Source organism: Diabrotica virgifera, chromosome 7, assembly GCF_917563875.1.
Source record: "Diabrotica virgifera virgifera chromosome 7, PGI_DIABVI_V3a".
In the NCBI taxonomy this organism is placed as follows: domain Eukaryota; kingdom Metazoa; phylum Arthropoda; class Insecta; order Coleoptera; family Chrysomelidae; genus Diabrotica; species Diabrotica virgifera.
The window spans coordinates 147978297-148004975 of NC_065449.1; the positions used below are offsets into that span (position 1 = coordinate 147978297).

Consider the following 26679-nt stretch of genomic DNA (forward strand, 5'->3'; position numbering starts at 1 on the left):
CCGCTCAAACCTTATGGAAAATAGGTCCCAGTGGATTTCGTTCATACTTTGGGAAAATACTCTTTGAAGCATCCTGATAAAAAGTTCTCATGGGTATAACTCAATCGTATGAAGGATTTTCAAGATATAGAGGTCCAAACTCGGAAAATTATAAGATTTACGGGGTATTCCAATTCCATGAGTTACTGGTTATTTGGCAACATGTAGAAGTTTGGATCAAGGAAAACTACTAGTAGTCTAGGATTTTTTCCTGGCTATCCAATGGCGACCTTTACTTTGATCTTGACCTTCAACGGACGTCATCTTCTAGAATTTCGAGGGTTTTCAGCATTAAATTGATATAAACAGATTACTCATGGGTTTTTACGATCGCAAAACACGAATATGCCATCAGAATTGCCCTCCGGATGACGTGGTGATCAGGGCCACTGCAAGGGACGTCATCTTCTAGAGTTCCGATGGTTTTCGGCATTAAATTGATGCAAATGAATTACTGGAGGGTTTTTTAAGGTCGCTAAACACGAATATGCCACCAGAACCGACTCCCGGAGCACCTGGTTTCCAAGGTCAATGAAAGGGGCTCCTGGAGTTTCGAGGATATTTGGTACTACACTGATGCAAACGGATTAATTATAGGTTTTTGGGGTTGCTGAACACGAATACGTGATCACATTGTGCCGTAGGATGCTTCAAAGAGTATCTTCCCAAAGTATGAACGAAATCCACTGGGACCTATTTTCCATAAGGTTTGTGCGGGGTCCTTTGATCAATCCATCTTGTTGGGGATCTTCATCGTGATCTTCGACCTTCCACATTTCCTTATAAAACGGGTATTTCCATGTATTCGGTGTTTGCTCTCATAACATGTCCAAAGTATTTCAATTGTTGGTGATGGACTTTACTGGAGAGTCGTTGGCTAACTTTTAGCTTTCTTAAAATTGAATTATTTATCCTACGGTAGGTCCAAGGAATTTGTAACATTTGTCTCCAACAGAACATTTCAGTGGCGTCTATCTTTCTTCTTTCCGATTGCCTCAGGGTCCAAGATTCACATCCGTATGTCAACATTGGGAATATTAAGCAGTTGATCAACCTCATCTTTAACGTTCATGAAATTTGATAACCCTTCCATATTCTGGTAATTTTTTCTGTGGCAACTTTGGCTAGATCACATCTACGTTTAACTATTCCTGTAATGATCCTGTGTTTGTGGTCAATGAATAAATTTAAACGGTTAAACAACTACACAAATGGAGAAAACATACCAGAAAATTGGAAAACAGGATGGATAACCCCAATACACAAAAAGGGTAACAAGGAAGACTGCCAGAACTATCGCTGTATTACTGTAACCAGCACCTTTAGCAGATTGTATGGGAAAACTCTAAAAACTCTAAAAGAAAATGAATATGCACCTTTAGAGATCGAACAACAAGCGGGATTCCGAGCAGGAAGATCCTGTATCGACCACATCTTCACGATCAACCAACTCAACGAAAAAAAAGTAGCCAGAGACAGAGAAATACATCTACTATTCGTCGATCTAACTAAGGCATATGATACCGTACCACTTTGTAAATTATGGCAAGTCCTGGAAAAATCCCCTATTAATATAACTTTAATAAAAGCAGTGCAACAATTCTATAACAATATCCAAGCAAACATAAAAATCAACAGCAGATTATCCAATAGCTTCATGGTGAATAAGGGACTACGACAGGGATGCAGCTTATCGCCAACACTGTTTAAAATCTATATAAATGAGGTCTTGAATAAGTGGCGGAAATCGTGTTCTGGAATGGGGATACAGCTAAACGACGACTCAACACTATACACACTGCATTTTGCTGACGATCACGTGGTGATTGCCCAGGATAAAGATGATCTAATATTTATGACAAACCGGCTGTTTCGAGAATACAAAAAATACGTTACTATACTATACGTTATACTATACGTTAATATACAGTTAATATACAATACTATACGTTAATATAAAGAAAACCAAATATATGTGTATAGGAGGACAGAAAAGTGAGTTACAACTAGAGGATGATATGGTTATCGAGCCAAGCTCTGATTATGTATCCCTTGGAACGAGAATCCAACAAAGTGGAAGGACATAATTCGAAATAGAGGAAAGAATTATGTAAGAAAAGAAGGTAATAGGAGCTTTGAACTCACTACTTTCGTCAAAAACTATATCAAAAGAAAAGAAAACACAGCTTTATAATAGCATCTTTAAAAGCGTGGTACTGTATGGATGTGAAACCTGGCAACTGAATAAGCGAACAGAACAGAAGTTGCTCGCACTGGAAATAAACTTCTGGCGAAGATCGGCCTGCATTTCCAGACTCTCACATAACGAATGAACGGGTGCGTGATATTATGAATAGAAAAACAAACATAATTGAAGAAGTCCAACAAAAACAACTTTGTTGGTATGGCCATGTACAAAGAATAGAGGAACATCGACTTCCAAAGCTAATAATGGAATGGCAACCCCCGGAAAGAAGGAAAAAGGGGCAGACCGAAAACAACCTGGATAAGTGGAATCCCAGAAGCCATGTCTGAGAGAGATCTCCGACCAGGAGATTGGACAGATCGACGCGGCTGGAGAATAGGAACCGGAAGGCGCAGGACGCTATAAACCGGTGTTATATATAATTACTGCAAAATATTTATACTGACAGTTACATAGATAAATAGGACAAGATAACATCAACCTTCCTAAAAATGTAAAAGGGTGGAGGGAGACTTAGGAAATTGACACAATGCGGACAACATTGACAATGTAAATAAAAATGAGAGTACACCTAGAGACTCACTGAAAGAATAAAAATAAATTTTTACTTTACTCAAAAAAAAAGAAAGAAATAAAGAATGGTATATCAATATAAGCAGAATGGGAGAAGAAAGAGTAGGTAAAGATAGCACGAGATAGATCACCAAACGACCGAAAGAGTATAGGAAGGCCAAGGAAGATATGGAGTGACAACCTGGATGACAATCTTATGAGGAGGCATCCGAAGATGGAACAGACGCGAGCCTATTAAGGAAGCAGGAAGAAGAAGAATAAGATTTTTTTTTACTGTTTTCCTTAATTCGAAGCATACCTACTGTACGAAGTAACGCATTTTTAAAAATAATTAGTTGTGCTGAATGAGTACGCAATTGGCACATAAATTAAAAACATATTTTTAAATACTCACCAGTGATAAGCTGTTCTTGATAGACATGAAGGAACGTAGTGTTTTGCCATTTTATTGCTTCTGATACAGTTTCCAATTGTATAATACATCCAGGTCTAGATGTACTCTGTTGAGATACAATATTAATATTTTCTAGAAGACTCTCTTGATTAAATGATGACAAATCTGACAAACCATCGCTTTCATCGTACTTTCTGTTTTCTTTGAAAGATAAATCTGCTAATAGGGTCCTAGCATCAATAACTGCTTGATAGACTCTGAGACATTGGCCGTCTGAAGCTACAAAGCACGCGCTAGGAGAATTCGAAAGATTGCCTAGTGTAGTGGAGGGAAGCAGTGTTGGTATCCATGCTACGTTGCTGAAAGCTGACGGTTCCGGTGAGCTGATTCTCGCCAGTTCACATATTCCACCAGATTTAGATAAAGGGCCTACTGCATCGACTTTCCATAGAATTAGTTCGCTGCAGAAACCCTACAAAATTAAATTCTATAAATATTTATATTGTAAAATGTTACAGAATATGTTTTGTGATGATAGAATTAAAGTCTAAAAAATATCCACTGTTACTGTAAATAAAACAATTGCATTTGTAGTGATGTAAGAAGAGAATATTCTCAAGAGAATATTCTCTTGACAGTTGCTGCGTCCTTAATCGTGTTAAGACGATACACAAAAAAGAAAAATGGAAAATGTGGATACGGCTTCTCTAAGTAAACGCGAAACAATGAGTAATTAATTTAACTATGGAAATAATGCTAGGCAATTATTTGTTTAAAAATTTTACAAGAATGTCAAAAAGTGATTTCGAACTATTAATAAATATGATAGGGTCAAGAATAGAGAAGAAAGATCAATCATGAGAAACGCAATATCAATCTCAACAAGATTAGCAATTGTTATTTATATATACTAAAAGTTTTAGTTTGATGTATTTATTCAGGGTGCACTACTCTTCCATTTGTCTCATAGTTCCAGAAGTATGCCAAGTTCCACAACTCTGGATGTACTGCATTAATAAACCTTATTGTGATTTCATTTGACCACGTATTTATCTTTTCTTTATTGGTACCTCTTCCTCGACGTGTTCTTTTAGCTGACCTCCTCCAGAAGCCTATTTCTACGGTTAAAAATGATTTTTCTGTTTTGATTTTTAGTGGCCAGACTTCGGAACCATGTGTAACAACACTTTATATATGTATAATGGTCTGGTACATTCTTATTTTGTTTTCTTTGGAGGTATTTTTCCTCACAGAACCACGTTTATCATTTTTAGCCTTTTCTTCCTTGCATAATTTTCTTTTCTATAGGGCTTTTCATGCACAGTCATTTGTTTCGGGCTTCTGTCATATGTCGTATAATCCGTGTATATTAATATTATACACAGATTATACAACATATGACAGACGCTCGAAACAAATGACAATCGATGAAAAGCCCTATTGCTTCATCCAGGATCCAATCATCTATCAATTGCATGCCTAAATATTTGTAGGTTTGGTTAACCTTCGGATGACCAAGCGGGGGAAATTGTGACCCCAGCGTATGTTTTTCTTTAATAAATTCAAAAGTATTTTCAATTTTTAACTCATTATTTTTTTATTTGACTTTCAATATCATTCTAGATATCCTCATATTTTGAAATAAAAAAAAATCCCTATATTTTACGAATAAAAAATATATTCTGAAGTTGATGTTTAGTAAAATACCGTCTATTATGTGTAATTCCAAGTAGTTTTACGTAATGACGTCGACTTTGCAAAATAACAAGACACTTACTCAACATACACACTACACATGACACTAATACTCATGTTGTGACTGGCTGAATGACATAAAGTCCATGCCATAAAAAAAAAATTTAAAAAAAACTTCATTTTTTGTTAATTGTCATTTTTGACCTGGGGTCATTTTCCCCCCCTTGGTCATCCGTGTAACAAAAAAAGGTTGGTCATCGGAAGGTTAAAGGAAACGTCAAACAATAAGGAATGCACGTAATTTCCCGTTGTTGCCATATTCTAAATTTGAAAAAATATATAGGGAATAATCAGATTTTTTGACATGCAATTCCTATAGGGTTTTTAATTCACAGTCATTTGTTTCGAGCTTGTGTCATGTGTCACATAATATTAATATATCTACGTCGTACGTTATTGGTATATATATATATATATATATATATATATATATATATATATATATATATATATATATATATATATATATATGAGTTAGTTAGAAGCAACCTACCTTGCTCGTTTCGGTACGAAACCGATCTGTGCCTCTACTTTGAGGCCACGAGATGTCACCTGGTATTTATTGAAAAATACCTACGGCGTCAAACAAGCAGGAAATAATCGCAACTTTCTACTTTTTAAAAAGTATGAAAATAATATGTAAAATATTATACGGGAAATAAATATTCTACCTTCGTCTGTGCTGCCATCTTGGGAACGTTTTCGCTGTCTACAGCTCATCAGCCCAAGATGGCAGCACAGACGAAGGTAGAATATTTATTTCCCGTATAATATTTTACATATTATTTTCATACTTTTTAAAAAGTAGAAAGTTGCGATTATTTCCTGCTTGTTTGACGCCGTAGGTATTTTTCAATAAATACCAGGTGACATCTCGTGGCCTCAAAGTAGAGGCACAGATCGGTTTCGTACCGAAACGAGCAAGGTAGGTTGCTTCTAACTAACTCAGATTGCGCTAGTCCCATAAGGACTGCATGGCTGTCTTACGGCCTCGGGTATACGGAGGAAATATTCTACATCTTCGTCTGTTCTGAGAGCTTGGCTGATGAGCTGTAGACAGCGAAAACGTTCCCAAGATGGCAGCACAGACGAAGGTAGAATATTTATTTCCCGTATAATATTTTACATATATATATATATATATATATATATATATATATATATATATATATATATATATATATATATATACCAATGATACAAACCAAAGACGTATGACGTAGATATATTAATATTATGTGACACATGACAGAAGCTCGAAACAAATGACAATCGATGAAAAGCCCTATTACAGCGAGCCTTTCATTGTCTAGAATTAGTGACGTGTCTATATGACGTCTTTATCATATTTGGGGAGATTGTAAATGGAAATGGTAACTGACGTCTATCATAATATTGTAGGTTAAATATAATGTCAAATTATTGTTTTCAAATTATATTTTATTTATTTAGTTTATATTTTAACGACACTTTATTTTTTAACCAACTTAACTTTCCCGTCCCTATCCATGATATCGTAATAGTTTTGTTGTATGGTAGGTTTAGTTAGGTGTTAATTTTAAGAAATGTTGTTGGCTAAATGGGCACAGCTCCCAAAGGCCATAAAAGAAGAAGAAAAAAAATAACAAAACGAAAATTTTACATAACCTTCTGTAAGACAATGCCAGTTTGACACTTATAGTACAGATAATTATCTTTGTTTCACACTCTTAAAGACAAAGAGAAACAGTATAGCCGGTAAGTATATGTTTTTTATTTGGCAACAGCGCATTCCCGTTAAACTTGACGGTAGTAAAAAAACTAACATATGAGGAAAATTTTGTTAAATTTGTTTGCCGTCAAGTTTGTACCGGTGGGTTATGATGTCATTAAATATATGACGTGCACTCCTGATTGTTTGACTTCTAGTTTACATCGTATACGTTTTCCACCATATTCCTTTCGTATTTACCTCCATGTCCAATTTTTTATATTCTTCGATTAATTTTCGGGTCATATAGGGTGTCAATTTGAAAAGTTGCCACCCCCTATAATTTAGTACCTATATAAAATATAAAAATATACAAAAACACGTCAAATTTATTTGTGAGGGGGACATTTTGTACACCATTTTTTAACTAAATTACATTAACCCTCTAGCGGGGGCAGACACAACCCCCAAAATCTTTAATTGAAAGGGGGGTTGAGTGATACCTTATTTTAAAGATCGTTCGATTACCTTTTCAAAAATACCACATACGTTATATTTCCATTCAGTACTTTTGGAAAAATCAAGTGAAACCGTACAGATATTAAGTATCGAGTTCAGAACTCCAAAACTTTTTTTTGGAATATTGAGCTCCAAATTGATTTTTTTTTGAGTGTTGGAGTATTTAGAGAATTTTTTTGAGTATTTTTGGAAAAATCAAGTAAAAGCGTAAAGATATTAAGTATCGAGTTCAGAACTCCAAAATTTTTTAGAGTATTGAGTCCAAGATTTTTCCAAAAGTACTAAACAGAAATATCAGGTATGCGGTATTTTTGAAAAGGTAATTGAATGACTTTCAAAATGAGGTATCACTTAACCCCCCTTTCCATTAAAGATTTTGGGGTTGTGTCCGCCCCCGCTAGAGGGTTGATGTAGTTTAGTTGAAAACTAGTCTACAATGTCCCCCTCACAAATAAATTTGTGATTTCACTGTATATTCTAGGTCCTCATGTTGTTGGGTTGATATCACTTGATCGTCCGCTAAGCATAGTATATTTATAGTATATAGTATGTTGTTTTCTGTTAATGGAATTCCCACATTTTGAAACTTCCCCTTGTAAAGTTTTAAGGCAATTATTTTAAGTAGTCGGTGATAGGCAACTTCCCTTATTAAACCTAAGTTTACCTTAAATAGATTTAACAAAATATTTGTCGTTTTCACATTTACAATGGTATAACTCTATGATTCGTTCACATAATTTATTAGCGTAACACTAATGTTCGTACTTTTTAAGGCTTTCCATAGTTTTTTCCTGAGGGACACTTTCATATACCTTTTTCAGATCGGTAAATAAAATGTGTTTTAATTTCTTGTTAAATTTCTTAATAATATTAAAAGTTCTTGTTTAAATGCTCTTTTCATTTCCACTGCTTGGATAATAGTAAAAAGGCGATCGGCAATAGATCTTAAACCTGCTCCTGCTCTAAAACCTGCTTCTCTGCTTCCATGTCCATATATTGTTTTAATTTTATTTCTCAAAAGTTTACCATTTATTCTGATCAATAGCTCAATCTGCTTCGTACTCAATAGTGCACTTTTCCTCGATTCTGATAATCTTCTTTGCTTCACTTTTTATGAATGTTTTATAGATGTGACAATGTCCATTCTTTCGAATGTTTGGCGCCAGTTAAGACAGTTTCGGAAAGTCTTGATAGATGTTGGTAAAGTTTGGTTGCCCCATTTTAATCTATTCTGCTGGGATATTGCCTGGGACTGGTACTTTGCCGTTTTTTGCCTTAGATATGTACATAATTAATTTCTAGGACTTCTATTACAATACAGAACACAAAAACACAACAGGCATACAACCACTATAAAAGAATTAGAAACGAAACAAACACTTTAGTCAGACAAATAAAAAGAGAACACTGGGAGAGTTTCTCAAAACAGGTGGAATACGACTTCTACGGAACACAAAAGGAAATACGGAGAATGATCAGAGGACAAAGAAAAGAGATGAATGAACTAATAAAAACGAAACACATTCAGAAGGAAACTTGGGCAGACTATTTTCGATGTCTGTTTGCTAAAGATAACGATAACGAACCACCAACACCTGAAATGACAACAAACGAAGAAATAAATATTGAAGAAGCAGAGGTAACGGAAGCATTAAGGAAATTAAAAAATATAAAATCACCAGGAGAGGACTGAATATCGAATGAACTCCTAAAGTGTGGAGGACAAGACCTGACCAAACAATTATTAAAACTAATCCAAAAGATAATAGAACAAAACAGAATACCACAAGAATGAAGATCAAGCATCCTAATATCTCTCTTCTAAAAGGGAGAAAAATCGGACCCGGAGAATTACAGAGGAATTAATTTATTAAACACAACACTAAAATTAACGACCAAAGTGATAACAAACAAACTGAATAAAATTATAACATTAGCAGAAGAACAACAAGGTTTTAGGTCGGGAAGATCATGTACCGACGCTATATTTATAATGAGGCAGATTCAAGAAAAATCGTTAGAATACAACAGACCGGCATACTAATGTTTCGTGGACCTTAAGAAGGTATTTGACAGGGTCAAGTTAAAGGACGTTATCCATTTATTGTACGCAAGAGAGGTACCTCTAGGAATAATTAAAACGATCGAAAATATCAACCAGAACAACACAATAAAAGTAAAAGTAGATGAAGAACTAACTGACCCAATTGAAGCTGGCAATGGGATAAGACAGGGAGATTCCCTGAGTCCTCTGTTGTTCAACCTGATCATGGACGAAATAATAAAAAAAGTAAGAACAAAAAAAGGATACCAAATGGGAGAAAAACAACTTAAAATAATCTGCTATGCAGACGACGCAATACTAATCTCTCAAAGTGAAGATGATTTACAACGTATGCTGCACGAATTTCATATAACCGCTAGAAAATTTAACATGTTAATTTCCCCAAAAAAAGACTAAGTGCATGGTTATAACAGCAGATCTAATAAGGTGTAAATTAGAGCTGGAGGGTCAAATAATAGAACGAGTCATGGAGTTTAAATATCTAGGCATCACACTATGCAGCTACGGAAAGCTCGAAACAGAAGTGGAAGATCAGGTGAATAAAGCAAACAGAGCCGCAGGTTGCCTGAATGAAACAATATGGAGAAATAGAAACATCGGAAAAGAAGTGAAAGGCAGAATTTACAAAACAGTCATCAGACCAATAATGACATACGCGGCAGAAACACGACCTGATAGAGAAAGGACAAAAAGAATGCTAGAAACAGCAGGGATGCAAACATTGCGAAAAATCGATGGTAAGACGCTGTGGGATAGGGCTAGAAGTGCAGATATACGAAGGAAATGCAAGGTGGACAACATTAATAACTGGGTGAAAAGCAGAAGAGTAGAATGGAACGACCACATAAGCCGAATGACAACAAATAGAGTAGTAAGGACGGCGAGAGACGGTTCCTCAATAGGAAGACGATAAGTGGGAAGACCACGAAAAAGATGGAATGACAACTTACTGGAGGCACATTGACAAACAGACAGAGTAATGTCTATATAAAAATAAGAAGAAGAAGAAGACTTCTATTTGAAACACACTGTGTGACTGATGTGATTAATAAAGAGAGTAAAGACAAATTAAAAAGATGTGATTGTGTTACTGATCTAAATTTTAGTGATATCCGATAAAATATATTTGACTAACGCAATTAACTGTTTCATTCACACGATGAACAACACAACATAGCAGTGGCCTCCTCATAGCAATATGTAGGATAAAATATTCATTTCTTGGAGTAACAGCCCTACCTCTCTACATAGATCCAAACACATTGGAATCAATGAAATATAAACTTACCGTTTTGTTGTGTTCTTTGGACTTCTCTTCAATAATGTTGTGATGGCTCGTGGTCAACAGCAGCGGTAATACAGGATGACAAGTAATATCGTTAACTCTGAACCTATGACCAGAGGCTCTACTCTTATATCCAATACTTAATACTTGACTGAATTTGCTCTTGTCGGCAAACGTGATTTGCCACAAGTTTAGAGTGCCGTTGTCGTGTTTCGTTACTAATGAAACTACAGGGGTGGCTTCGTTTTGATCTTCTGGAGGTGCTATTAAAACCTAAAGAAGCAAAGCAAAAAAATGAAGGTATCTTTCTGCAATTAGTTTTATTATTTCGGATATTACTTAATTAGTGTTATTATAAGTCTAGTCAATGATGATATTTGGCTTCGAATTTCGTCCTAATGTATCAATTTACTTGATATTTTCATAATAAGTAGGGAATAGCTCAAGAAACAAAGTCTGCGCTATACCAAAATACGCTTTTATCTTGACGGTGGTTCCAACCCCTTCTCGGGGTATACATCAGTGGCGTAGCGTAGTGAGAGCGGCAGGGGCGGCCCGCCCCGGGAGGCGCTTCTTAGGGGCGACAAAATTTAACAATAAATAATAAAAATAGTTTGTAAATATTTGAACCATTTTATATTTTTATCGCAACTACAAATTCGGACCGATTGAAAGGAGCACGGGATTGTTCATTACTTATTTTATGACGAATTTGGGGAATTTCTTTTCTTTGAATGATATTTTGTAGCGACTGGCAACAACGTCTATACTGACTTGTGGGAATTCCCCGTTTATGACTAATAATCAGCCCAACTTTTTTCGGCACTTCAGAACGTTGCTATTCTTTTTTTTTGCCTCATCAACACATCGTTGGGAAGCTCTGATAGCAGCTACAGACAAAAGAAGGATTCAAGACACCCGGGGGAGTGCAAGAGGCGATGCCGTAAATGTGACATGGCATCCTAAAGCCATTGTCGTCACTTTTTACAAACAAGGGAACTTGACATAAGATTGTGCGCTCAGAAAGTAAATGCTTTGCAGATGATGTTGACAGAGAAAAGAAAGAAATGGGCAAATGGCGCTGTAGTTATGCAAAAATATGTGTGAAGAACTTGGAATTTCCATAAAACCTCGGAGGCGCATAACAAGAAAGCATATTTTTGATGACGGAACTAGAGGTACTAACTTGTCTTGTGAAAATGAGTTGAGACGAAAGCTGTTGAGTTGAGACGAAAGCTGTTTTCTTCATTAGATAGAGCTATTGTAGAAATTCGTGAGCGTTTTCAACAGCTACAGAATTTAACGGATAAGTTTGTTTATCTAAAGCCGGCTATATTATTAGATCCAGACAACACTGAATGTAGAAATGTAGACTACTCATCTGACGAAATTGACGAGCAGGGTTTGAAGCTATAAAAACTTCGACTGCGCACTTTCGTTGCTGTTGCTGCTACAGGCAACGAGATTGATTAATGCAGACTCACTTGAATTATTTAAATTTATTGTTAAATCCAAGCTGCAAGATACTCTGCCCAATATTTTAATAATATTCCGAATATTTTTCACAGTTGCTATAAGCAATGCCAGCTGCTGTGAGAGGAGTTTTTCAAAATTGGAATTGATTAAAAATTATTTAAGATCGACAATGACTACCGCAAGACTAACTAATTTGGCTATTTTGTCTATTGAGCAAGAGGTGTGTGATGCGATAGACATTGATGGTACAATAAAAGAATTTGCTCTTAAAAAAAGTAGACGTATAAATTTTTAATTGAAGACGGAAGTTTTGTTTTTAATTCTAACAATACTCATATTACTTTTCAATAAAGATAAAAATATAACATTATAGTATCGTTCTAGTTCTAATTAAATATTGATTTTATTTCATTTTGTCGATCGTCAAGGTGTACCTACCTGATCTTAAGTGATAGGTACCTAAGTTATATCAATGTATCTAATTGGTTAAAGTAAAAGAATTTTTGTATTAATAAACGTGATTGTAAAACTTTTGATTGATAAACTTTTGTATTTAAAATCCAACCTGTATAATGCAAAATAATGATAACTGTTCTCGCCGAAAAGTTCTTTATAATTAATGTATGTAATGTTATACAATAAATTAAAATACCTAAATAAGAGGGCGGCAAAATTGTCTTCCGCCCCGGGCGGCCGACACTCACGCTACGCCACTGGTATACATTTGTTTTGGTCAAAATAACCCCGGAAGTAGTTAGTAGTGTACCTATGCCGGTTCTATGACAAATTTTTAAAATTCTCCGCCAGATGGCGCTACTTTAATTTTTAATCCAAATTAATTTACTCGTAGCGACCTCTATCGAATGGAGGATAAGTAAATGCTCTCATGCGCCGTTGTCGCTCTTGGAATCTACATTATGGACTGTCATAGTTCAGCTATTATTCGCTAGGCGACCATTTTTAATTTACGTCATCTCCTCAACAACGACCCAAGATTTTTTTGTATTTCTACTAGTTCTCAATCAAAGTAGGGCTTACATAGCGACGCGAACATCACTTATGGCTGCAGATCTACCATTGCGGGTTCAATTCCACACTCGGTGAATTTTTTGTTTAATAATTAATAGAAATAGAAAATTACGTAAATTAAAAATGGCCGCCTAGCGGATAATAGCTGAACTAATGTAGATTCCAAGAGTGACAACGGCGCATGAGAGGATAAACTCATCCTCCGTTCGATAGAGGTCGCTATTCGGAGGTTCGGATTAAAAATTAAAATAGCGCGATCTGGCGGAGAATTTGGAACTTGTGTCATAGAACCGGCATAGGTACACTACTGAAGTTAAAGGACCTAGTTCTAAGCAAAAAATATTATATAATTTATTTTGAAAACTCAATACTTTTTGGGTTATTCGTGATTGAATATTTGTTTTTTTTTCATTGAAAAATAACACCTTTTCGGATTTTTTTTTGCGAATTACTTAAAAACTATGCATCTAAGGAAAGAAAATGGTAAGAAATATTTTTATAGCTAATGAAAAATCAAAGAAATTCGATTGGTTCACAAATCTTTTAGGTGCAATACAATGCGAGATATGGTAGAAGAAAGGAGTTTTTTTTTAATGCTCGAATTGGTGCATTGAAATAACAGAAAAATGATCGATTTTACGGGTATGATGCTGACAACCCTTTTTGTAGTACCTTTAAAGTGAGTACTGTTACATGTCAATTGCATTCAAACCAAGTGAGATACACGGTGCAAGAAAATTGATTACTCATACGTTTTAATAAAAATTGGCAGTATATTTAATTCCGCATCCACCAGAATTTAAATACATGGTTTTCCATTTACAATCCCTTTTATTTTAGTGTTATTTCTATGCTCAAATAATTGAACTGATTTAAAATGCATGGTTTTTGAAAAAAAAAATCAAATCAAAATTAAAAGATCAAATTAGAGCGTATTTTTAAATCTTTTTAAAAATCTGCTTTTTTCTCTGTGTAACTCCAAAATAATAAGAGATACGAAAAATATGATTCAGTAAAAAAATGTAGGGTTTTTGGCACTTTTGATTTTTTTTCATTACTGTAACATAAAAACTGTCAAAGGTATCACTATTTTCATTTAATTTGGAAACGCGAGTATCACCTTTCTTAGACCCCTTAACCCTATACATATTGGAAACTAAAGATTTTGTATTGATGTGATCAATGTGGTGTTATAGTCCTTCAGATTTACTTTAAAATAGTTTTTAAATTGGATACGGCATCTTTACAATGAACAAAGTCAATGTAAAAAAACAAAAATTGTTTTTTTTTTTCAATTTTTGGAGTAGATTGAATGGAGTCGCGGTATACCGACTACTCACTTTTCACAGCTGTTGGTGAAAGGTGGAATGTATATACATATTATGTACAAATTTTATTTTTTTTTTCTGCAAAGATAATTTTTTTCTCTAGTTTTATATTTTCCATCATGAGGAGTTGTTTCAAGGGATGTAAAATTACAAAAAGGTATTTTTATTGTTAATGCCAAAAAAGTATAAATATCATGCAAATAAAGAGATATTTAAATGATATGTTGAAATGTATTTTATTTTTTTTATTTTTATAAAGAAAGGGATTTTTAAGGGTTAAAAAATGAAAAAAAAAGGAAAATAGCATTGAACCAAAATAACGATATAAAATTGATTTAAATTATATATTAAATTAATTATAAATATTAATAAATAACTTTTTTTGCCCATTTTATTAACAAAGGTGGTAGTTTATAGGGGATAAATTATTCAGCCAACTAAAAGTAATGTATTAAAGTATAAAAGGACCTTTATTTAACTTCATGAAACACTATTAAAGTCTAAAAAGTACTTTCCCAAAATTTCATTAAAATCGATGTATTAGGATAGAATTCGGACGTAATATCCTATTTTTGCTCTCAATGACTGGACTATATATCTGTTAGTCCAGTGAATAAGTGGTTAAGTCGATTTTTTTCCAAAATGGGTTAAGTGCACTAATGAGTAAATAATGACTTCTCAGATGTTGTGAATAAGTAGTTAAGCTGTGAGCGGACTCTAGCCAAGGTTATACGTATGTGTATCTTTGTCCATCTTTGAAATTTATGTACTATTTAGATTAAATCGACTAACCTAAAAACTTAATAATCGGTTATGACCAATCATCGTTTACTGTGCTTAACATGTTAACTCGAGTTGACGTCTTTTGGTCCCCTCTGGCCACTGTATATAAATGGTTAACTATAATATATTTAGGGCCGGTTGTGAACGCTAATCAACAATGATCACTATCAAATATTTAATTACTTTCACCAAAACTGTCAATGTCAACTTTTATTGGGTTGCTGAAAACATAATTGATTAAAATTATGAGATTAGTTAATCAATTGACATAAAAATTATTAACATAATTGATTAAGTAATTTCATATTATGTTTTCAGCAACCCCAACAAAGTTGACATTGACAGTTGGTGACAGTAATTAAATATTTGATAATGATCATTGTTGATTAGCTTTCGAACAACCGGCCCTTAATTACATTTTCTGACTAACTTACAATATAAACCAGATATATTTTGTCGTTCCCCACTTACGAGAGCCACTATTGTCGAAATCGAACTAATAAAAAATTTTTACCGTCCAATTTGACTATTTCAAAAATAGTTTGATTTGTATAAGGAAGGACGAGCATCTTCTGTTTGCCTAACTATTTACACTAAAATCTTTCGTGATTTAAGTTTAGATTTTAAAAAACCAAAGCAGCACACATGTCACAAATGTGACAATTTTAATGTACAAATTAAATTGTCCTCAGGAGAAACTAAAACACAATTAATAGCCGAAAGAGACGAACATTATAGCATGGCCCAATTTGCTTATGAACAGAAAAGTCAAGACAAGGCAATAGCTAAAGAAAATCAATCGAAAGGAGTTTATGCATTTGACTTGCAACAGTGCCTGCCTACCCCTTACATTAAAACCTCAGTTTATATCCATAAGAGGCAGCTGTGGAGCTTTAACTTCACGGTGCATGACATGGTAACAGAAAAATCAACTTGCTATTTGTGGGATGAAACTATATCTGACAGGAGAGCCAATGAAATCGCCTCATGCCTTAATCATCATTTTTTAACACACTTGCCCTATGAAAAAACGGAAGTAAAATTTTATTCCGATACTTATGGTGGTCAGAATAAAAATAATGTCATTGCAATAATGTTTCTTAATTTTGTTAATCAAAAAGCAAACCTGAATATCAACCACCAATTTTTGGTTAGTGGTCATATGCATATGGAGTGTGATATTGACCACTCCGTTATTGAAAGAGCCAAGAAAAAACCAATGTAAATAAATCATCAATCATCTTAAAAACTTTGTACAGGTAATCAGAATTGCTAAACAGAAAAATCCCTTGGAAATTGTGATGATGTTGAAAGATAATTTCTTCGATTTCAATTCACTTGTGACAAAACATTATTAAGATTATTAAAAAAATTGATAATGATGTCGAAAAGTTTCTGTGGAAACCAGTCCAATATCTTCAATATGTTAAAAGCGGCGACCATATTTCATTTAAATGGTCATTAAAACAAGAAGATCGTTTTAAAACAATAAATTTTGCTCATAGACTATATTATTTTTTTTACCTAACATTAACAAGAAATCAGTGCCGATAGCCACAGAAAAGAAAGAAGACTATTGTGTTTATTGCCTTTAATAGGTCCTTCATTCCATGCATTTTATCAAAATCTGAAAACGAAAAAGGATGCCGCCAATGATCCTGACCTGGAGGAATTGGATCCTGACCAAGATATAGAATCTAATTCAGAATAAATGTTTTTTAAACTGTAAAACTTTTTTGTTAAACTTTAAATAAAGAAATATTCTTTTTTAAGTTTTAAGCCATTAAACCGAAAAATAAAATATGTGTATAGATTGCCTTATTTTCATTAACATATTGAGGTGAATAACTGGGTAAGTCGACGGTGAATAAATGGGTTAAGTCTCATATCTAATTAACCTAATCACTTAGTAGTTACAGAATTAGACCAATAATACGTTTCTGTTCTATCTTAATTTTATGTAAAGTTTTAGCATTCCACCATATAAAATCGATTTATGGCATGTTGTCAAAACTTGTAAGTCGTCTCCTGAAAACTATGTAAACTTGACTTTTAACCACTTATTCACTGGAGTAACAGATATTAGCCAGATTATTTGCAAAATGTGTTTGATACATCAGCCGAATAATTATCAAAAATGAATAAAAAGCAAATGCAATCTTACATCTTTTTGCGACTTATTTTCGTCTTCTTCCTTTACACTCGACAGATTCCTATCATAAATAACATCTTTATGAATGGCATCCTTGACCAGATGTTTAAGCAGAGGTGTAGTATTATAGAGACTGACAGTCGTTGACATGCTCATAGAGTCACCCAGTGGGAAAGCAGATGGTATGCGAGTAGAAAATGATACTTGAGCTTGTCTGAATGAACCAGGATGAAATTCGTCCAACCATTCTACCACCCTAAAACAAACGCAAATAACATTAAAATCGCTTTAGTTGGGAAAGCTTATGGTATACAGGTCACATGAGTTAAAAACAGGATAACTGGACAATTCTTTCGCATACATATATAAAAATCGCAAATGCATCCATGTTTTATTCAATATATCTATATTTGTTAAGAGCGTAGACGCAAATATTTTACGGCTATCCCTACATTTTCTTTCTTTACACGGCAAATCACGTGTAGTAAAATTCTCACTATTATGGAGATGTAAACATTAGTTGACAATGGCATTGTCATCATTAACATAGAGATGGCTATTTCGTTCAGTTTTTGAATGTTCTTGGATAAATAACCGTTACCTGTAAAATCGCTTAAAAGATTAATTCAGTTAATTAATAGGATTATTTTTTCACTAATTATGTATTCAGTGTCATATTGAATTATTTTGCTCTTATGTTAAATCTGTGGACTAATCGTAGCAGACTATCTTCATCTTGGGCTATCAATATTGCGTCATCTGCATAACATGAGTATTTTTACTTCTTTGTTTCTCATTCTATATCCTCTTCCTTTGTTGACGTTTTTGATGATTTCATCCATGATTAAATTGAAGAGGATGGGACACAATGAGTCTCCCTGTCTTATTCCGCTGCCTATATCTACAGGGTGATTGATTAGTGGGGTAAAGTTCCGTAGATCCGTTATAGTAATAGATAGCGATAAAAGTTAATAACAAAAATTGTAGCCAACTTGAGGCCAATTGAGGGCCGAAAGTCGCTGAAAACTTCTATTATGTTTATTTTAATAATAAGGTGAAAAAAAGGAAAAAAGAGTGTGATTTTTAATTTCAAATATCTCATTCAAAAGAAACTTTTGTAATCTTGTAATAATGTAATCTTTCATTCTGCGTTTAAATTTTTCAAAAATATTTATTAGTTTTCCCAGGATTCGAAAAAAATGAACGCATTTAAAAATTTAATTGGTCCGAAATTTTGCGCCTACGCTCTAACACAAAAGTGTCAAAAATTTTTTGGACATCATGCGATAGATGTCATCGTTTGAAAATATTTGACAGTTATGCGCTCTCTCAAACATCGTCATCTACCGAAGACTAAATTAATATGTTTATCTGTTTAGCTTAGCATTTTTAGACAAAGTAACACTGGCGAAGCGTCCATGTAACCACTGTTACCATTGGTAACAGTTAAAAATCTTGCAAATAAATATTTTATGACTACTATGAAATAATTCCATTTATATTTTTTATCAACAGAAATATTTGTTAATAGTACCTCATTCAGTAAATAGCCAACTAGACGCACGAAAATATTGGCGAGATTATGTGAATCCGTTGCACGTTAATATACGTTGTTAGTCACATTTGGCAGTGGTAACGCAGGAGGAACCTCACTGTCGCTCGGGACTAGCTCCTTTCTGAAAATTTTGAAGGAGCGATGGCTCTAGATGCGGCGCGTGGGCACGCGGTGTATATCAGTATTGTAACCATTTTTTGGATTGGTAACGTTGGTTTAGTACCTATTACAGATTACAGTGTGCGTGCATTTAATAATTTAGGTTCAAAATAATTTTTTTAAATAAAATTTTTTTACATCTGGTTTTGGTAACACTTTAGAAAAAGTCACGCGTCGCCCTGCAAACTAATTTCGTTTTGCTTTACAAAACTATTACAATTTTACTAAACTTCATCACTCGCGAAGGAACTTATATTTTGATATACTTATAGACTACACATAATTATTTGTAAATAATACTCACCAAATTAGAAAGCTTCCATCAACTGGATGAATACTAAATAACAAGTCAGGACTGTGATGCCAATCTCTAAGGAAACTTTCGATTCTTACATCAACACCGTCTGATCCACCAGATTCCATCGCAGGTTCTTCGGACTCTTCTGAATCTGGATTATCTACTACAGGTCTGAAAAAACAATTGCCAGTATATCAATTATGGTCTAAGAGCTAGCAACGTTTTCGAGAAAGTATTTTAAGACAGCTGATTCTTTCATATATTGTTCCCCGTGCTTCCTCAAACACCGTACCGGCCATCTGGTTGCTGATACAGGTTGCGTTCATTACTACGCAGCACACCTGTACAGGTAAATACAAAATCAGGGTGACTGTTGTGATAAAGCTATAGTAATCCGCTATAGTAATAGATAACAATAAAAGTTAATATCAAAAATTGTAGACAACTTTGAGCTTCACATTACAAAATTAGTTAGAATGTTACAGGGTGTTCGATAACATAGTGGCAGACCAAACTTTTGTTTTTTTAAATGGAACACCCCATATTTTATTTTATATTCGAAATCTTCTTAACTTCCCCATCACAAAAATATAAAGGTTTGTTATGTTATACAGGGTATTTACAAAGTTATAACCAATGTTCTATGAAAATCGTAATAAATTCAGCTCCCTGTAGAAATGAAAGTAAGCACAACAGCAAAGGTTTATTGGTGCCATATTTTTTTGATGATTGTAAAAATTTATAAAAATGATTGATATTGCTAATTTTCTTTACATCGAATACAGGGTGAGTCAAAACGCAAGTACATTATTTTCTCAGTAATTTTAAATAGAACACCCTAATTAATAACTTGCTCTGAAAAATGAAAATATCTCGAAAACTAACAAATTTAGGCATAGGGAATATTATAGAAAAATTAAAGTACGGTAATGATACTTTTCGATAGTAATACAAAATACAGGGTGTTCCATTTAAAATTTCTGAGAAAAGAATGTACTTGCGTTTTGACTCACCCTGTATTCGATATAAGGAAAATTAGCAATATCAACAATTCTTAAAAACTTTCACAATCAACAAAAAAATATGGCACCAATAAACCATTGCTGTTGTGTTTATTTTTATTTATACAGGGGACTGAACTTGTTACGATTTTCATAAAAAATTGGTTATAACTTTGTAAAAGCCCTATATAACATAACAAACCTTTATATTTTTGTGATGGGGAAGTTAAATGGATTTCGAATATAAAATAAAATATAGGGTGTTCCATTTAAAAAACATAAGTTTGGTCTGCCACTATGTTATCGAACACCCTGTAACATTCTAACTAATTTCGTAATATGAAGCTGAAAGTTGGCTACAATTTTTGTTACTAACTTTTATTGCTATCTATTACTATAGCGGATCTACTGAGCTTTATCACACTTATCAATCACCCTGTATATTAAATTTAAATTATTTTAGGACGAAAAATTTTTTATTACTTTTTAAACCACAGAAATGTCTGGACATTATAGTTCATATTTCTAATAATGTTTAAAAAGTAATGACAAAAAAATGTTTCGTCTTACAATAATTTTTAATTCGAGATATTTACCTGTAAAAGTGTGCTGCGCAGTAATGAACGCAACCTGTATCAGTAGCCAGATGGCCAGTACGGTGTTTGAAGAAGCATAGGGAATAATATATTAAAGAACAGTTGTCTTAAAATACTTTTTTTTTCCGAAGTATGCGGCAAAATAAACAATACTGAAATGAATATTGAAATGTTTATGATTATTTATATACACTGGCGGGCAAAAAATTTAGGTCACTAGGGGCCGGTTGTTCGAACGCTAATCAACAATGATCATTATCAAATATTTAATTACTGTCACCAACTGTCAATGTCAACTTTGTTTGGGTTGCTGAAAACATAATTGATTACAATTATGAAATTACTTAATCAATTACGTTAATAATTGTTATGTTAATTGATTAACTAATCTCATAATTTTAATCAATTATGTTTTCAGCAACCCAATAAAAGTTGACACTGACAGTTTTGGTGACAGTAATTAAATATTTGATAGTGATCATTGTTGATTAGCGTTCGAACAACCGGCCCGAGATGAATTATACACGTTTGATGCCTCGAACTTCCTAAACCTGTTGTCCGAATTGAGTGATTTTTTAGTAGCTTATAGATTTATTATTTAATAATCTCAATGTATTAATATTGTTGCTACACAGGTAAATGTCATTTTATACCAGGTGTAACAATCATACTGTGTTTCTTCCTTAAAGTTCGGAACACCCTGTGGAATATTATAACATAGATAAAATATTGAAATTAAAACTCGATTGTAGCCTTAGACTCTGTTAACATTTTCGTTTTTGATTAATTTGCTTATGTTGGATAATAAAAAAGTTAGGTACTTTAACAACTAGCATGTTCCTCATCAATACAGGATGTTTCTTAATAAGTGCGACAAACTTTAAGGGGTAATTCTGCATGAAAAAATAATGGCTGTTTGCTTTATAAACATATGTCCACAAAGGCTTCGTTTCCGAGATACGGGATGTTGAATATTTGTTGCTCTAAAACCGGTTGAGATATGCAAATGAAATTTGGTAGGTTTTAAGAGATAGTTATTGCGCATTTTTGACATACAAATAAGAATTTTATATTCACCATTGGCGTGCATACGGGTATAAATATTTTAGAGACATCCCGTATGCACGCCAATGGTGAATATAAAATTCTTAATTGTATGTCAAAAAATGCGCGATAACTACGTTTTAAAACCTACCAAATTTCATAACATATCTCAACCGGTTTTAAAGCAACAAATAAACCGTCAGTTTGTAAGAAAAAATTCAACATCCCGTATCTCGGAAATGAAGTATTTGTGGACATATGTTTATAAAGCCACAATTTTACTAAAGAATGAATTTATTAACGTTTCGAAGCCCAAATCGGGTTTCGTTGTCAAAATTCAAAATACTATTAAAATAAACAAAAATGTTGTTGCTAAGTAAAAAATTCTAAAAAAAGAAAAAATTCTACTAATAATTTATTTAATCTGACTCATTTATATTGGCAATTCAGACGTATATTATACATTTTAGTTCATTATAGTAGTAGACGTATATTATAGTTCATTCGATTACATGAAATCAATCCTAACTCAAGAATATCCGTCGCAAAAAAATCATAGCATGTGATCTGTCTTTAAAAAGACAACCAAATGCAACGATGACAGTAAAATTCTCGCATTAGAGATTCCATAGTAAATCACGAGGGAAAACCAGGAAAAAACCTCGTGATACTATCCCGACATCGTAAGTATTTAGTCTTACATTTAATTTACTTTCAAAAAACTAATACCAAATTCTGACTTTAATATTATTTATAATTTAAACATATTAAAGTCAGAATTTGGTATTAGTTTTTTGAAAGTAAATTAAATGTAAGACTAAATACTTACGATGTCGGGATAGTATCACGAGGTTTTTTCCTGGTTTTCCCTCGTGATTTACTACGGAATATCTAACGCGAGAATTTTACTGTCATCGTTGCATTTGGTTGTCTTTTTAAAGACAGATCACATGCTATGATTTTTTTGCGACGGATATTCTTGAGTTAGGATTGATTTCATGTAATCGAATGAACTATCTTTTAGTAAAGTCGTCCCAGGAACGCAACTCATAAATATTGGCGATATCATTTTAAAGTCTTCTACTTTAAAATGTATAATATACGTCTGAATTGCCAATATAAATGAGTCAGATTAAATAAATTATTAGAAGAATTTTTTTACTTAGCAACAACACTTTTGTTTATTTTAATAGTATTTTGTATTTTGACAAGGAAACCCGATTTGGGCTTCGAAACGTTAATAAATTCATTCTTTAGTAAAATTGTGGCTTATTTCCCATAGAAAATACTTAATTAAAAAAATGCCACAAGGAAATAGCTTCAGAACAACATGTTTATAAAGCCAACGGTAATTATTTGTTCATGCAGAATTACCCTTTAAAGTTTGTCGCACTTATTTAGAAACACTTGTTACTTTTTAGCTGTATTTAGTTGTTAAAGTACCTTACTTTTTTATTATCCAACATAGGCAAATGAATCAAAAAAGAAAATGTTAAGAAAGCCTAAGGCTACAATTGAGTTTTAATTTCAATATTTTATCTATGCTATAATATTCCACAGAGTGTTCCGAACTTTAAGGAAAAAACACAGTATGATCTTTAAACTCGGTATAAAATGACATTTGCTTGTCTAGCAACAATGTTAACACATGCAGATTCTTAAAATAATAAAGCTATAACATACTAAAAAAATAACATAAACCAGACAACAGGTTTAGGAAATTCGAGGCATCAAACATCTATAATTCATCTAGTGACCTAAATTTTTTTCCCGCCAGTGTATTTACTATACATGCAACCATTATTCACAACGACGTTCCCTATAAAGCAGATGTTAAAGATGCCCTCTGACACGAAAAAAATCTTTAATTCTAGTCTGCAATTCCGGAATGTCAGACGGAGGATCGGTCTACCCTTCAGCATTCCTCATATGTACGCATCAGGTGGCGTTAGGTAAGGTGAGTGGCAATCTCCCAAAATGATCGAGCACTATTCGAAGGTGCTCCCTGGCCGTGTGACAAGTTGCCCCGTCCTGCTGAAACCATTATTAATTTTAAGCTTGGACCGTTTTAGTGACATTTTCCTAGTACTCCACGATAAAAATTATTTCTGCAAAACTGAGAACCATCCTGAAGCACTTAACATTAACACCACATTCAAGTAAGTCATAACGACGTTCCGAAACCATTCAGTACGTTTCGGCGCATGACACAGACAAATTTGAGGCATACGCATTTCAGTACCAATTATGTTGCTGCATACCGTACTTAAAAATATCCACTAACGCAGTAGGTAAATATCAGAATTACCTGGCGAATTCTTCTAAAAACAATTCTGCTTGCAGACTGAATTGCATTTCTTTGTTGTCCAGCCAGTGAAGAACAAACGCCGGTTTTGGACTGCAGTAGTTAATGCTTGGAACAAGTGGTATGTCTGTTTCTGCGTTCACCGATGCAGCCAGATGAAAATGTAGACCAGGAGTTATACCTACACAATAATATGTAATTAAAATAAAACAATATATCTGTCACTCTTAAGAGAGTAGGCGCAAAATTTCGTGCCAATGCTTTTTAAATGCATTCATATAATACCGGGTGTCCAGTTATATTTTCCCTCATTTTAACTGCCTATAACTTGTAAACGGCTCAAGATAGAAATATGCGATTTTCGCCGAAATGTTTTATTTTAGTAAAAGTTTTGTTTGAATGGATTGAATTTTTTATATCGCTTTAAAAAAATGGCGGATTTTTGAAAAAAAAAACGTCGATTTTTTTTTAATGAAAGACTCGGTATATTTTTTTGTAAATTGAAGGAACGATCATTCACCTATCCAGCGATATAAAATTTTTTAAAATCGGTTGTCAAATGACTGAGTAATTAATTTTTAAAATGAGAGATGCAATGTGGAAATCACATAACAGAATATCAATTTGCTTAGTTATTTTAATCAATGATATTTAGTTATGTGATTTCCACGTTGCATATCTCAATTTAAAAATTAATTACTCAGTCATTTTAAAAAACTTTATATCACTGGATAGGTGAATGGCCGTTCTTTCAATTTACAAAAAAATATACTGGGTGTTTCATTAAAAAAAGTCAACAACGTTTTTTTCAAAAATCCACCATTTCTTTTTTTCGTCATTGAAAGCGATATAAAAAATTCAATACATTCAAACAAAACTTTTACTAAAATAAAACATTTCAGCGAAAACCGCATATTTCTATCTTGAGCCGTTTAGTAGTTATAGGCAGTTAAAATGGGGGAAAATATAAGTGGACACCCGGTATATGAATTCACATATAATATGAATAAATATTTTACATTATTACCGAGGGCCGAGACTCTTAAAATAAACAAAAAGTTCCTATTGGATGTGGGGGCGTCAAGATAGAACAAAAAGATGCATTGTTTCGGAAAAATTCAAACAAGCTTATATTTTTCTAAAACTTTTTTTTGTTAGTTTATATACATGTTAAAGTAAAAAGTTCTACTCACAGATTTTGCCGCTAATTGTTTATTCATTGTTTAAACAATAACAATTGTTTTGTATAAATAATTTTAAAACTATCGTTGAATTCATCATTTTACTTTGATCCAATATGTTTCTATTTTGTTTTTGATTATGCTGAATCCGAATTTGGCATTACAATTTGAAAATTCTTATACACAAGCTCTTATACAGTATGTCTGCGTAGCAAGGAACCATATTAAGGGAAACTTTTTTATTATCAATTTTACGAAAAAAAGTTGTTCTCAATAAAATGCTCTGCATAGTCTAAAATCTAAAACTCAATCATCAGATATCAAATTTTATCAATTTTATACGGGGTATGGGGTGTGTCAAAAATATGGATTTTGTTAGAGAGTAAAGTAGCTTTATATTCCAGAATATCAAAAATTGTTATTATGAAAAGTTGTTTGGAATTAAGAACTATATTGTAATACGTAATTACATCTGTCTAATTGAAAAAAAAAATCAATTTTCTCTCGAATTACTTCAGTTTGTTTTAATTACGAAACTATTTTATTATAAATTTTACGAGAAAAAGTAATTCTTCATAAAATACTCTATCTGGTCTAAAGTCTAAGATACAACCATCAGATATCAAACTTTTTCAATTTTATACGAGGTATGTAAAAGATAAGAATTTCGCTTAATAGTTACGTACCTTTATAGTTCACAATATTTCAATTAGAAGGATGTAATTGAACACTGAAACATATTTTTTAATTCCAAACGACTTTCCTTAATAACAATTTTCGATATTGTGAAATATAAAGGTACTTTACTCTTTATTGAAATTCATATTTTTTGACATAGATACCTCGTATAAAATTAATAAACTTTGATATTTGATGGTGGTGGCATCTTAGATTATATATAATGCATAGTATTTTATAAAGAATAACTTTTTTTCGTAAAACTTATAATAAAAAAGTTATCAATAGGCTCCAAGTTACGCAGACATACTGTATAAGAGCTACAAAAATTTTTTGTTGAACATTTATTATTGTTAGAGCTTATTATTAAATGTCTTTTAGGTAAGTTTTACAGAAAAAAGTTTTGATCACTTTGTATAAACATTTTTTAGCTGGTAATTTTTTTCGGTTTTTGTATTACATTTTTGTTATCTTTCTTAATTTTCTCAAAAAAGATAGTTTATTTCATTTCTAAACTAAAAGAATGTAGTGCATTTTAAATATTAAGCTTAAAAAAAGCACCTATAAA

The 26679-nt window shown here is 33.0% G+C and overlaps 1 protein-coding gene across 4 annotated transcripts in view; it reads right to left on the reverse strand.

The window, feature by feature from the left end:
• LOC114335387 (dmX-like protein 2) overlaps window positions 1-26679 on the reverse strand; it is a 257436-nt gene that overhangs the window by 161899 nt on the left and 68858 nt on the right. For all 4 annotated transcript variants that reach the window (XM_050656400.1, XM_050656403.1, XM_050656401.1 and 1 more), the window contains 5 exons: window positions 24256-24433; window positions 19313-19477; window positions 17307-17550; window positions 10530-10799; window positions 3213-3684 (listed from right to left, as the gene is read on the reverse strand). In XM_050656400.1, the coding sequence (XP_050512357.1) occupies window positions 3213-3684; window positions 10530-10799; window positions 17307-17550; window positions 19313-19477; window positions 24256-24433 (1329 nt within the window). The remainder of the gene's footprint in view (window positions 1-3212; window positions 3685-10529; window positions 10800-17306; window positions 17551-19312; window positions 19478-24255; window positions 24434-26679) is intronic.